The sequence below is a fragment of the Ictalurus punctatus genome, chromosome 15 (assembly GCF_001660625.3).
Source record: "Ictalurus punctatus breed USDA103 chromosome 15, Coco_2.0, whole genome shotgun sequence".
In the NCBI taxonomy this organism is placed as follows: domain Eukaryota; kingdom Metazoa; phylum Chordata; class Actinopteri; order Siluriformes; family Ictaluridae; genus Ictalurus; species Ictalurus punctatus.
In genome coordinates, this window is record NC_030430.2 from 6002445 (window position 1) to 6017047 (window position 14603).

A 14603-nucleotide genomic window follows, 5' to 3' on the forward strand; every position below is an offset into this window, starting at 1 on the left:
ACACTATAAATCGGTTCAGTTCGGAAGGCACAGCAGGGTTTCGGCCGCTGTCAGGTAACACGCACACTCCGAATAAGGAAAAGAAAGCGTAAATGGTAGCGAACTGGAGCGTGAATTCAACATTAGTCCAGTGTTCATCTAATCTAAAAATCAGCGTTAATGACATTGCTAAAATAAATAAACCTTGCCAAGTCTCATTGAAACCGCAGCTAAAGTTCAACTCTCCTTCTTTCTTCTTCTGGCTATGATCAGCCAGTCAGAGTGAGAATAAGGGTTGGGATTTAGGAGGAACAAGAGACATAAATGTAGGAGCTGTAATGTTCAGCTTCCATCCATCCATCCATCCATCCATCCGTTTTCCGTACTGCTTATCCTACACAGGTTCACAGGGAGCCTGGAGCTTATCCCAGGGAACTCGGGCACAAGGCGGGGGACACTCTGGGCGGGGTACCAACCCATCGCAGGGCACAATCACACACACACTCACACACTGTGGACAATTTTGAAATGGCAATCAGTCTACGACGCATGCCTTTGGAGTTGGGGAGGAGACCGGGGTGTATTGCATGTATTGCCGTGTCAGTGTTGGTTTCCTCTGGGTTCTCTGGTTTCTTCCCAAAATCATGAAGGTAGGTGGATTGGTTACACTAATTTACCCCTCGGTGTGAGTGTGTGTATGCCCCATCCAGAGTGTATTCCCGCCTCGCACCCAGCATTCCTGGGATAGACTCTGGATAGAAATATATAACACACACACTGGAAAAGTGTGTTTCTGTGTTGCATGAACAAAGAGGGCTGTGTGCAACAGTGTAATTGACATGCAGAACATGATGAGACGGGTGTGGGTGTGGGTGTATGAGTGTGTAAAACTCTTCTCTACATGGAGGTGTGGAATTTATGTGAAAGGATTTCAATTAAATTTTTTCCTGACGGGTTTGATCATAATTCATGATCTGAACGATAAGGAGGTTTGTTAGAGCATGCTATCTATCTCTTGTTGTCGAGTTTTTTTTTTTACAGTGTGTGTGTGTGTGTGTGTGTGTGTGTGTGTGTGTGTGTGTGTGTGTGTGCGCGCATATTTTCGTTCTGCTTGCGTGTTGTCTTCTCTTCTTTCAGGTATGAAGTGTTTATCTGTGGGCTTGCTCTGTTTTGAGTTGTGTGTGTCTGTCTGTGTGTGTGTGTCTGTGTGTGTGTTTTTTGCATCTCTCCTCCCCAGCCCAGACATGAATACTTTAACGTGCCTGTGTACTGATTGGCTGTTGGTGGCTGCCCGTCATGCATGCTGAGCCCCTCCCCCTTGCACGGTGTGCCTGCTGGTCTTCCTCTTCCACTACCGTCCTATCAGAATGCAGCATCTCTGGGTCTCCAGTCTCATCGTCATCCAGTGTGTGTGTGTGTCTGTGTGTGTTGTTCATGCCACATTCACCATACACCCATTGCCACATTCCTTTTCTCTGCTCTCTTTCTCTCTCTCACACACACACACACACACACACACACACACACACACACACACACACACACACACACATACACTCCTGTGTACCTTCACCCCTCATCTACCTGTACCTGTGTGGAATCAGTGAGAGCTCCCCCTAATGGTCATTTTTTTCCACATTATCCAGCCTGCATGGTTCAAATCTATTTGTGTATGATTGGAATATAAATCATATGATTGGTGTTTTGTTTGTTTTTTTGTTTTCATTCTAAACAATTTTCCACCAAATCCTTTCTGTAACGTCGACTGTTTGATGCACTGTGTAGAGGTTTTAAATTCTGAAGATCAGGCTTCTGAAAGAAACTTAATGCACCCGTATACTTTTATAAGTTAAAAGTAGAAATCCACCCTGAACCATGCGCCTATCAGTATATCTAATTCACATGTGATCTTTACTGGTGTCAGCTCTACCTAAAGAGACCGATGGAGCAGCGCTTTAGTCCTTTAGTCCGTCCAGCTCTCTCATTTATATTCTCTGCTCAAACAGATCAGCTTCCAAAGCTTTCATGCCAATACCACTGTCATCGCGCTCGTAGATCTCTAACTAGTCGGGTCGAGTGTTCCGTAACTCGTATCGCTGCGTTGCATTCTGGACCTTTGAGTCCAATGTTTGCGTCAGCGTCTCCACTGTTTATTCGTCGGATTTCTCGTTAACATGACGTTGAAGTCTTAAAAACGGCGAGCGAGAATAGAAACTCTCACTCTTTTCGTTTTCAGGGCCGAAACCTGAACGTTATCACTTAGGTTTGAGATCCATAACTGAGCTAGCAATAACAGTGTCTTCGGGTGACATCGGAGCGGCTGCCAACTTCTCACAGGAACAACAAAAATACCGCACCAACCAAGAAATTCACACCAGATACTAAACATATTCAACATGATTCAGGGTGAAGTGTATTTGTTGTAGTTGTTGTTTTTTTCCTTTACTATGCTGGAAGGTTTGTTTGTGCGTTATGGACGAGACATTGTGGAGTATATGTAATATTTCAAAAGACTCTGATTTTCTCATGACTTCTTGAGAATATGGTGAGGATCTGTCAGTCAGTATTTGTTGTGTTTATACTGCATGTCTGTAGTTGTATAGAGCTAGTAGACATCACAGGGTTGCCAGAATGGACTGTTTCCAGCCTTATACCGTTTAGTCAGCTTAGTGTTTATAGTATGCCTGAACACTAAAACATGATGTGTAAATGGTTGATTGGAGTTTGGGTCAAAGGTATTGAGGTATTTCTGAAAGCGTTACATATCTGGCATGTTTCATAGCTAACTTGATTTTTTTTTTTTTTTTTTTTTTTTGCAATAACAAACAGTGGTTTTGATGGATATGATGAGTGTATATTTGTGACAAATGTTTAAAAAAAAAAAAAGAAGAAGAAAATTAATAGACAGGAAATCCAATCTGGCAACCCAGTGCATCCACTCAGCAAATATAATTGTTGTTAGAAATGTGAATTTGAATACAGATCAGGAGGAAATCAGGTTTGAACTTCATGTAAAGTGTTGTAGCATGAGCAATGCTAATGATGTGAAAGGTTGACTGACGAATAACTGCATAATACGATTATTGAAACAGTCCAGACAGGATTTTGCCTAGTTATTTTTTTTTTATTGTTGCGGCCAAAAATGCTTGAATTTGCTGCGGCTTTTTTCAAGCTTTGCGATGCAACTTGTGTTTTTTGTTTGTGTGTGTTTTTTTTCGATGCGGAAAACTACTTAAATTGGCGAAATTGAAATTGGCACGAAATTGTTTCGCGCAGTCTTTCGCAGTGATGTTTGTCGGTAAACGAGACCTTTTAGCTGTTTTCACGTTCGACGCACGTGAAACGAAGGGGGCTTTGGCGGACCGCGTGTCGTGATGCTGTCACGCGATGCGTCTCGGCCTGAATCTGCGGTCATTTTGAAAAATTGCAAGCTCCTGCGAAGACTGCGGAGTTTCCTCGATTTTGCGTTCATTTCTGCGATCGCAAAATGGCGAAATCCCAGAAGGACTGGTTGAAACAGTTGCACAGTGTAGCAGCCTGTGTTAGGAAATAATTTCCAAGATTACAGCGTAATCAACAACGTAATCGATTTTGTATCTCAAGTGTGCAGAGTTGTATTAGTTTTGTCGGAATCTGTTTTGTTAACAAAGACGAATAAAGTGATGATTATTTCGATTGATATGAAGTTCATGGTTCTGAAAGGAATTTTATTGCACAACGCTAACAAATTCTCAAATCTGATCGGTTAGAAGGTGTTGATTCATTTTCTATAACAGCGGCAAGTCAAATAATAAACTGAAAAATAAAAACTATTTTGTTTCTTGACAAAGAAAAATGTATAATTATTTATTTAGCGATTATGGAAGGAGTCTCCAGTGTGAGTGCTTTGTAACAGACAGTAAGTTTTCCACCATGGGAAGGACTGCACTTTCCAGTTTCTTGTTTTTTATTTTTTATTTTTTTCTTAAATGTCCTGAGTTTCTTTTTAGCTTGGAGTTATTATTTTTTATTGCAGTTATGTTTTATTACGGTTTAATCGCTATTATTGCTGCAGACCAAATAAGATCTAGAATAGCACTTAAATACGAAAAGCAAAAAATCTTTGTGGAACTTATTAACTCGTCTCTCTCAGGTCACTCCCTTTCTAACACGACTCTAAAAGAGTGCTTTGTCAAAGAAAAGAGGACTCCGATGGTAAAATTATTAAACCTATAGATTAAAGACTCCTAGACGGTGCTCGCATTAACTAGTGAATCAGAGAGTTTGTGTAAAATGAAGACAAAGAAGCACACAAATTGGCCAATAAAAACAAAACAGAAAGCAACACTTTCACAGAGTCATGGCAGAAATCTGCATTCGCTTGAATATCTGACTGGAATGTGCTGACTTGTATGAGCTTGTTTTGTAGAGAAAAACACTGCCGATTAGTGACACAGTCCAATGCAAAGTACAGCTGGAAGACACGTTATTAACTATATAAAGTGTCCAGCTCAACTACATCTCAAAAACCATACAAAATACCTGAAAACTACCCTGAAAAAATGGACACTGTAAAAATGGAGACATAAATATTTTTCTTTTTTTTTCCCTCAGCCTTTTTCTCAACAGCAAGGTCACTGTGGTGCGCACGCATCTCTAATGTACGGATATTTTCTTCTTCATAATCCCTGTTTTTCCATCTCCCAATCTTTGCAGTATATCTGACAATAGAAATGTATCTGTACCTTTATAGACACACTGTACACGTTGGCTTTGTTTGCAAAAATCTATTCAATTTCATTACAAGTATTAGCTATGAAACAATATATTGGCCAATTTGTTGTTATTATAATAATAATAATAATAATAATAATAAAACATGACTCTGGCAACCCTGTCATTAACTGCCCTGTCCTCCACTGAAAACGTTAATAGAGAGAGCATAAGGCAGCATGATTCGGACTCCTATGGCCCTCTATTAAAATTATTTTGCAGTTCCCATTTTTGACCACTAGGTGCAATAATAACTATGGAGCTAAACCGCTCTGCTCCATGGTTGCGCAACCTCTAAACAAGCAGATCAATGAATTACTGGTCACTCAAATGGAGCATGTAATGAGTTGTGAATGAGGGCTTTAAGGAGATCAACGTTTGTTGATAGGCGTGTTTACACCTATGGACGAGCCACCACTTTTTAACAATCTAGCAGTCTGGATAATCTTCCAGTTTATATAGATAATTGAAAAAAAAATTAAGCTGTGGCTTCAGCACAAGTATATTTAATGCCTGAGAAAACCCATTTGGAAAAATGCTTGGTCAGGTGTGGACGGACCTCCCGTCAGTCACTCTACAGGCCACCGTAGATCCTGAGGGCAGAGCTTCGTGAACATGGGCGGGACATTCAAAAATCATTGAAATGTCGACTCCACCTACTTTTGGAGACCTAATCTTACCTAATGCACCTTTAAGTGGAAAAAAAAAAAAACATTTAAAAATTTTTACAGTTTAAAAGCATTTCTTTAAATAATTGCACAAATGATTCTTTTTGGGATGGTAAGTGTGTAAATTGAAAACTGCTCTGTTCCCTGTTTAAATCTTGATGCTGTTGTTGTAGATACGAATCTGTCGAAATGGCCTTCAGTGTTCTGCAGGTGTCTGCCCTTCCTGAAACTCTGGAGTCGCTTTAATGCGCTTTGCTGATGCATCAAGGTGCTGCAGAGCTCAGCGAGTCATGAATGATTCAGCCCTTTTAGCGATGGATGCACATGTTCAGTGCCAAGCATTAAAAACCCTGTCTGAGTGAGAATGAGAGGCTGAGGATGGAATCGATCTATGGAAATGGGTTGAGTGCACCAAACCTGACAGCAGCGAGTGAAAAGCAGGGAAGATTCATGCCCCGAGTCATCAGAGACGTAGAACGTGTTGGGGTTCAATTTAAGATTGTGATGATTTAGTGGTTTGGTGGTGTAGCATAATAGGGACATGACATATCTATATCGAATTTATCAACAAATTTTATTTCCATGTGTACCACATTCTTACAAATGACCAACTAGGTAAGTCTAGCAGGTTAATATCTGAAAAAGTTATATATATATATATATATATATATATATATATATATATATATATATATATATATTACTAAAAGTAAGCATCTCTTAAATCCCATTTTAAAGGAGCGGTTTGTAATTTTAGGCTCCTCCCCATCAATAAAAAAGCTGTAAGCAGATACCGTGATGTTGAGCTGTACAGTTATCATAAAAACATTTTAGTCTCACTGATTAGAATGTGAATGGTATGTGAGAGCAGGTGGTAGTGTTGCCTTGTCACAGCTTCAGGGACTGGGGGTCGATCCTGAGAGGTGTGGGTTTACTCTGGGTTCTCTGGTTTCCTCCCACCTCCTAAAAAACATGTCAGTATTAGCACTGAATTGGATTTGATACTCTAAATTACCCCTAGAAGTGTGTTTGTGTGTATGTGCGCGTGATGGACTGCTGCACCATCTAGGGTGTAAGCGCTTACTGAAGATGAATGAATTGAATCTAAATGACATATGTCTAGTTCTGATTCTAATTGTGACACTGATTCTGATTTTGATTCTGAGTCAGATTCAGATTTTTTTTCCTGATTATAATTCTGAATCAAATTTTGATTCTAATTTTGATACTGATTTAGATCCTTTTTTTCTGATTTTGATTCTGATTCTAATTTTAAAGTTGATTCTGATTTTGATTCTAATTTTAATGCTGATTCTGATTTTGATTCGCTTTGAGATCCTTTTTTTCTGATTCTACGTCCAATTCTAATTTGATTCAGATTCAGATTTTGTTTCCTGATTCCAATTCAAGTTTAGATTCTGATTCAAATTTTGATTTTGATTCTAATTCTGATTCTTATTCTAATTTTGATTCTGAATCAGATTCAGATTCTGATTCTGATCCTTTTTTCTGATTCTGATCCTTTTTTCTGACTCTGCTTCTAATTTCGATTCTGGTTCTAATTTTAATTTTGATTCTGAATCAGATTCTCTTTTTTTCCTGCTTTTGATTCTAATTCAGATTCTGATTTCAATTCTAATTTTGATTCTGTTTCAGATCGTTTTTTTTCCTGATTCTAATTCCAATTCTAATTTGATTCGGATTCAGATTTTGTTTCTTTATTCCAATTCCAATTTTGATTCTAATTTTGATTCTGATTCAGATTTTTATTCTGATTCTAACTTTGATTTTTGATTCGCGTTCACATTCCGATGCGGAATTCTCAGCCAGTGTGACGAATGGATTCCTGAATCGAGAACCCGGATTAGCGGATTAGCTTGGTTTACCTTCGGGCTTTTAGACAGAGACCTCTCTTCTCATCAGTCACTTCTCTCTTTACTTTGTGCTTGACGCAATGTGTAGGATGCCAAAGTAAGTGTGATGTGTGTTCTGTGTCTCACCAGCCCACGTGTATCTTCTTATCACTCATCCACGTGTATTTGTACACTCTTAGAGGGAAAAAAGGCTACTAAACTGGAACATTCCTTGTCACTAGTGTAAGACCCTCAAGCTACCTGTCCTTACTTAAAGTACAGTCCGACTGTGTATCTTAAATCTTTCTGATAGTGACACTTTATCCAGGTTTCCACGTGAACGATGTAGGTACACAAGGAAAGGTGGAGTATAGTACCCTTTTTTCTGAGAGTGTAGTCCTTTCGCGTCTCCTCCTCTCCTCTCCTCTCCTCTCCTCTCCTCTCCTCTCTGTCACACTTTAATCGTTCCTCTCCGAGTTAGTCAGCCGTCTTTTCTGAGTCACGTAGCATGCCCACACACGGTTTATTTTTGGATCATTCAAAGCAAATTCAGAACATTCTGTTTGATCACGTCTCTCGTTACACACACGTCAAAATGTTCCAACTGTTCATGTGTGTCTGAGTCTGAGTCCGTGTCCTCTCACCTCATTCACTTACCCTTTGATCCTGAATTTGAGCAGTGTCAGGTAGGTGAACGAAGTCTCTGATGATAATCTCCATTCCAATCCAAGTAAACCAGGGCTGTGTTCCAATACTTACCTGTACTTAACATGCTTCCTAGATTATACTGATACACACATCCCGTGGACTTCCTGGATATATATATATATATATATATATATATATATATATATATATATATATATATATATATATATATATATATGATGACGTACATAATTAATATTTTAAGTATCAGCATTACATTCAAATCACCCATCTAACCTATTTACACATTTACAGTTACTTACTTGCTACATATTAAAGTAGCTATTTATGCTAATTGCTAATTGCCTTTTAAATTGATGCAGCGTTCCGAACATCCGATCTTTACACCTGTAGTCCATATACAAGGGAAATAACTGCAGCTTGTATATGACGGTGATATGAGACACACCCTGTGTTAGAGTATTGGAACACAGCCATGGTGTGTGTGTGTTTGTGTGTGTGTGTGTGTGTGTGTGTGTGTGTGTGTGTGAAAATCACTGATAAAAGCTGCTGCTGTTGTTTTGCCCTCTTCAGGAAGCAGAGACCCCTCGCAGTGTTCTGGAGGAGATTGGACTCACCTAAATGGCCAAGAAGGACACAACGTCTTACACACACACACACACACACACACCTACTGTTTGTCTGTTTAAAGATGTAGCACCCACACATACCTTGGTGTATTTTGACAATTCATCCATCATTATTTCTTTTTTTTTTCTCTATCTGTGTGCTTCAAACAACACACACACACACACACACACACACACACACACACACACAATGTAGCACTGTACAGATTCATCAGGAAAACATCTTTCCTCACCTTAACTCAGCCTTAAGATCAGCTCAAGTTTACACTCTGTATTCAACATCATCGATCGCGATCTTTTTTGCTTCTGCACATTATTAGAAAAGGTTAAACGTATAAAACACACACACATATATTGCCTGTAAAAAATTATTTTAGTGCTTTTTTTAATATTATATTGAATTACAGCATGGAACCAGGAAGTTAAAATTGAAAATAAAGCGATATTTATATTCCACATGGAGCTAAGAGATGTGAGCGGTGTCCCGGAAGCTGGATCATTTTCCTTTCTTTCAGACTCAGAAAGGGAAGCGTTCGAAAGTGGAATCGAATGTTAAGAATCATTCTGATGATGATATGCGTCCAAATTTATTTACAAATGATCTTATTGAAACATGGCCATGTGTGCGATGATTGATTTAAAACACACAGTCAGCACGAAGTACAAAAACGAAAGAATCTTCACAAAACATGGCTAAAGTTTTGATTTATTTTTAGGTTTTTTTCATCCCAACATTTTCTGGTAACAGAATTTTTGCTACTCAATCAGTTCGCTATAATGTCAAGGTGAACAAATTGTGGTGGTGGTGGGAGAGGGGGAGTCCTTCACCTCTTTGGGTAAGTCCAGTTCAATTCAGTTGTATTTATATAGTGCTTTTAATGATGGTGATGGATGTCAGTTTAGCCCTAATGAGCAAGTCAGAGGTGATGAGGGCAAGGAAAAACTCCCGGAGACGTCATGAAGTAGGAACCAGACTCGAAAGGGAACCCATCCTCATCTGGGTGACACTGGATAGTGTGATTGTAAATCATTTCACTTTGTATAAACTGTATGACCAGTGCACATGGAGTATCTGTCCCTTTTTTGTGGCGAACATGCTCGACTTGGATGTTTGTGAACAGTAAATCATTTCACACATGGATTTTGGGATGCTCCAAGAAATTAACCATATCAAACTTTTTTAAGTCCTTGTTTTATGCACTGATGTTTTTTTTCTAACCTCAAGTTAGTTGTGTGCATCAAGACTAGGATCCTGTGGGATGGATTAAAAAAAAAATTGTTTAGTGGGCAGTTTTCACTCTCATTATTTTACATGTAGGAGCCATTTTGATTAACATGGGAGTGTATTGGACACGGTGCTTGTGTCATGTTGCGTGCTGAACGCGTTCTTTCGTCTTCAGTGACCGCTTCATCTCAGTCAGGGTCATGTTAGATTTCATTATGCGGTATTTTGTTTATTAGAACCAGCAAATGCTGAAGACGGCTTTGGCTGAATGCGCGTTTGATGATGCATTTCATGTCGTCACACGACGCGACGCGTCTTGGCCCAAATCTGCAAAAGAATCTGTGGTCATTATCAAAAATTACAAGCTTCTCCAAATAGTGTGGCGTTTGCTTGATTTTGCATTCATTTCTGCAATCACGACATAGTTCCGACATTGTGGTGACGTTAATGTGCGTTGTAATTACGACATTCCCAACAGGACTTAAAGGCAGCAGAAGTTCATAGGAAAATCTTACACGCAGGTACAAATTATAAATAATAGCAGAAGTGGGCGGAGTTATTTTTTTTAAAAAAAAATTAAGTCGTGCGCACACATCTACCTCAAATTTCACTCTTTTTTTCAGTCTTTTCAATTTTTTAATGAATGAATTAAATAATTATTGGTATGGATTTATTTCCACCCACTTTGACATTATACTCTGTTCGGATTGGTGGCACAAATTCTTTGTTAAGCACATCATGGTTCTGTGCTTTAATAAGTAAACGGAAAAGACCCAAGAGGTCAACTTAAAGCAACTTGGAAAGAACAGAACAGATCAGAAGTTTCTAGAAAGTACACTTTAGAAATTAAAAACCAGAAAATAAAGAACACCACAATTTCAACAACAATAACAACAACAAAGACAGAGAAAGGGATTCATTCACAAAACCAAAGAGTTTATCGTTTATGTTTTATATCAGCTTACATGATCTGTCAGCAGCAGAGTTTTAGTTCTCCTCGGTGAGTTCGGCTGCGGCAGGAAGCACAAGAGACGTATCGACTTCACAGCTCTGAACATTCCCGTTGTTAACACAACACGTTAACGCAACGATAATCCACTGTGTTAAGCTACTGATAGTCAACTGACGCTTTAATGTTGTAACTCTTCAGTTTTAAAGGAGCAGTTTGTCCCTTTTAGAGCCCGTGATGTGAATTACAATTGTGACCTAAACATTACGAGCCACTCTCTATTTACAAACCATGATGCACTCTCTGTTCCGTCTGAAGGCGGATCTAATCAGGGCAAAAAATGCAAAGGAAGAAGTTACAGTACCTATCTGTTTATACAGTTATTACAGGTCCAGAAACACTTCAAAATTTTATCTTACTTGATACATTTATTATACATTTATTATTCTAATTTTATTTTATACATTTATAATCAGTACTTACTTTGTTTTATGCCATATTTGTATATAAAGCGTACGTATATTATGCTCATATTGATCACCGACATCCAGTGAAGCTGTGACGCTGTGACGTTTTCTGTATCTGGTCTGTACGGCCCACATTCCTTCATTCCTTCACCCTTCACCCATCCATCTCCACATGGATGAAATCTGTTACATGTTGTGGTTCAAAGTAAATCTGTCCTGCTGTGTTTGTGGCTCAAACATGGAATAAAACTTGTTTACACATATTTAAAAGAGGTTCAGGTGCGTGTCTGCTTTAATAGCATTCTCTCCATCTCTTAAGGACATCTCCTTCATTCGCTCTTCACTAGATTGAGTTGTCATTGATTGAATTCTTTTTTTTTTTAACCGTAAGATATCCCACATAAGCATTCTGAAAGCAATTAATCCACCAGCAGTCACAATCCTGATGATGGAAATACAACATGGGGTTTGTAGGTGAAAAGAAACTGGCTCATGCTCTTATCATGAAAACGAAGCAAAGGGAAAACCTTCACAGTAAAAACCCTAGTGTTGAATTAACACCTAGAGTGTTCATTTAGTTTCCGATGGACTTATATAAACACTGTAGAGTGTAAATCCAACACTCTGGGTGTTAAATCAACACTGGGGATTTTGTTGTGTTGAAGCTGGTTATTGTCCTAAAACAGGACTTCCCGAAGTGTTTTATTCCTCTTACACCACAATGATTACATTGATTACATTTTTTAAAATGAAAATACCTCACATTGTATGTTTTATCCATTTATAGTTACATTGGTACTTTCTCGAGAAGCTGGAAAGTGCAAAATTGTCTGTGTTTCATGTGGAGGGAAATTTACTCACAGTTAGTTAAGTGCTGACACTGGAGACTCCTTCCGTAAATGTTGGATAAACATCTCAGAAAACACAGAAAACATCACCATTTCAATGATTATACATACTTTGCTAAACAACAATGCTTTTTAAAAACCATTTATTATTATTATTATTATTATTATTATTATTATTATTATTATTATGTGGAGCTATGATTCTAGAAGACATTTCTATGATACACAATATGTATATATGTAATGCCTCAATTAAAAAGCAAAATAATAATAATAATCAGCGGTATAGAAGATGAATGGATGGATGGATAATAATAATAATAATAATAATAACAACAACGACAATAATAATTTGACAATATTTTGTTTGATGTCTACAAATAGAAATGTTTTTAAAGGAAACAAATAATCTGTAAAAAAAATTTTTTTAACACTTTTAAGATTTTAAAGACACAAATGTTTAACATTAAATCAACTGCTTCCAGTCAGTTTGTAATTTAAATATAAAAAAGATAAAGTTTACATTGTCTTCCTAAAAAGATATCACGATATCCGTAATGTCTCACGAAGGCGTATTGTGACATATGTTATCATGATATCGATATTATATCATCATATCGCTCAGCCCTAATCTGCCATCAACGTCCCTGTGAATTGTTTGGTTGCTATAGAAACAATAGCGTATTATAACAATCATGTCAGCATAAAAGTGCGATTTTGTCTTGCAGCCGGGACTGAACTCAAAACTGTTGCTGTAGAAGATTAATCAACAGATTCTGACCAATCAGATTCGAGAATTCAACAGCGCTGTGGTATAACTATGGTGTTAACATTAACATTAGCCGAAATGACGCAGAAATTGATTTGTTGCCCTAGAAGCTCTTAAAGTTAACATCCATAGTAAGTATATAGTATGAATTCAAAGTGTCTCAACAATACATTAGAATGTTATGTTCACTCAGGTGAGTGACAAACTACCTTAGCCTTATGGTTGCTATAAACGTGTACAGGTTAATCAGTTTGCTTCCCCAGCCTTAAACTACGCTTCTGATTGGCTCTCTGGCCCGTGTAGGATTTGAGGCGAGGTTAAAAGTGCTGTTGTTATCAGCTTGCTTGAGTTTTTACGAGCCTCTCCTCCAGTGGAGCATAAAAATGTGAGCTTGTTTCTCCTATCCCTCCCCAAAGGACACACTCATATCCTCATATTCATCATTATTTTCAGCCACCCGCATCCTGCAGATTACTCTTGTTAAGGATCACTATGATGCAGCACTGCTTTATTAGTCCTCTGGGGGGAAAAAATAAAAGAAGCTTTTATCCCCTCAGGGATGCGTTGGGAAAGTGTAAACTGTAGTAATCAGTTTAGGGCTGGAGGTTTTTTGGCTCGTTTTGATGTAACATCAATCTTCCTGCCCGATTCACTTAGTTTTGACAGTAATGAGCGCCGTTATTCAGTTTGTAAAAACTTCACCTTCGAAGCCCTACTGGGAAATTTAGCTGCAAGATTGATTCTCTACCACTTTAATATCCACCTTCATGTCATAATCCTGACGTTAAACTGAAATGAGCTTCCAGAATGGACTGCTTCCTAAATGAACCATTATGCTGAATATGAATCATGTTTAGACACTTAGAATCAAGCCAAGCGCTTCAGTTAATGTTCACGTCAAACATCAGAATGGTGTGGGGGAATGTGATCTCTGTGATTTTGACCTTAGCATGGTTGTTGGTGCCAGTCTTGCGCTGTCCAGTTTCAGTCAACCTTTGCCCACTACAGCCTCAGATTCCTGTTCTTGGCTGACAGGAATGGAGCCCGATGTGGTCTTCTGCTGCTGTAGCTCATCCACCTCAATGTATGTGAATTCTGAGATGTTTTTCTGTTGTAAAGAGTTGTTATTTGAGTTTGAGTAGCATTCCTGGCAGCTCGAACCAATCTGGTCGTTCTCTGATCTCTCTCGTCAACAAGGCATTTCTATGGCATGAAATTTGTGCCAAAATTAATGAACGTAACTTTCCAAGAAATGAACAAAAATATATACGACGAGAAAGAAGATAAACAGTCTGAAACAGAAAAACAGTGAACCCAGTGGCCCTGCCAGAGTTTTCCATCACGCTTTCAAAGTTTTCGTTCGCCTACTCTAGTCTACTTCCAGGTCAGGGACCACTGAACGCAAAGCATTACCAGTAGAGACCCACAGGGACCATTCGAAGTTCAGTTAAAACCAACACAATTCCACTTAAAACCATTATAAATTCTATGAGGTTTATTTTTTTCATGAGGGATGCTTTATGTTCAGACTACTAAATCAGGTGTGTGTGTGTGTGTGTGTGTGTGTGTGTGTAAGTGACTTGTGTTATTCAGTGTACTTATTGCACCAAAAGCCAAAAGGATATTTTACAGAAATGGACAATAAAATTATCAATTCAAGATTTATTTCCACTCAAAACATTGAGCGACGCCATGATGTGTTTATTCGATGCCATTCCCATATACCAGATGGCGCTGTTTCCGCTTCCTTTTCTTGGGTAAACAAGGAAGAAGCCGATAGTGACGTTGACTATTC

The 14603-nt window shown here is 38.4% G+C and overlaps 1 protein-coding gene across 5 annotated transcripts in view; it reads left to right on the forward strand.

Annotated features, from left to right (window-relative positions):
- LOC108275964 (AP-1 complex subunit sigma-2) overlaps positions 1–10338 on the forward strand; it is a 38311-nt gene extending 27973 nt beyond the window's left edge. For 2 of the 5 annotated variants that reach the window (XM_017487157.3, XM_017487156.3), the window contains one exon: positions 8495–10338. Coding sequence is in view for 3 of the 5 variants with exons in the window: in XM_017487156.3 (XP_017342645.1) it covers positions 8495–8542 (48 nt within the window). In the remaining 2 variants the exon portion in view is untranslated. Of the gene's footprint in view, positions 1–1116; positions 3659–8494 lie in introns of those variants that run through there. The other 3 variants (XM_047160589.2, XM_017487158.2, XM_017487161.3) reach the window with 2 other exon arrangements.
- Positions 10339–14603: the final 4265 nt, after the last annotated feature.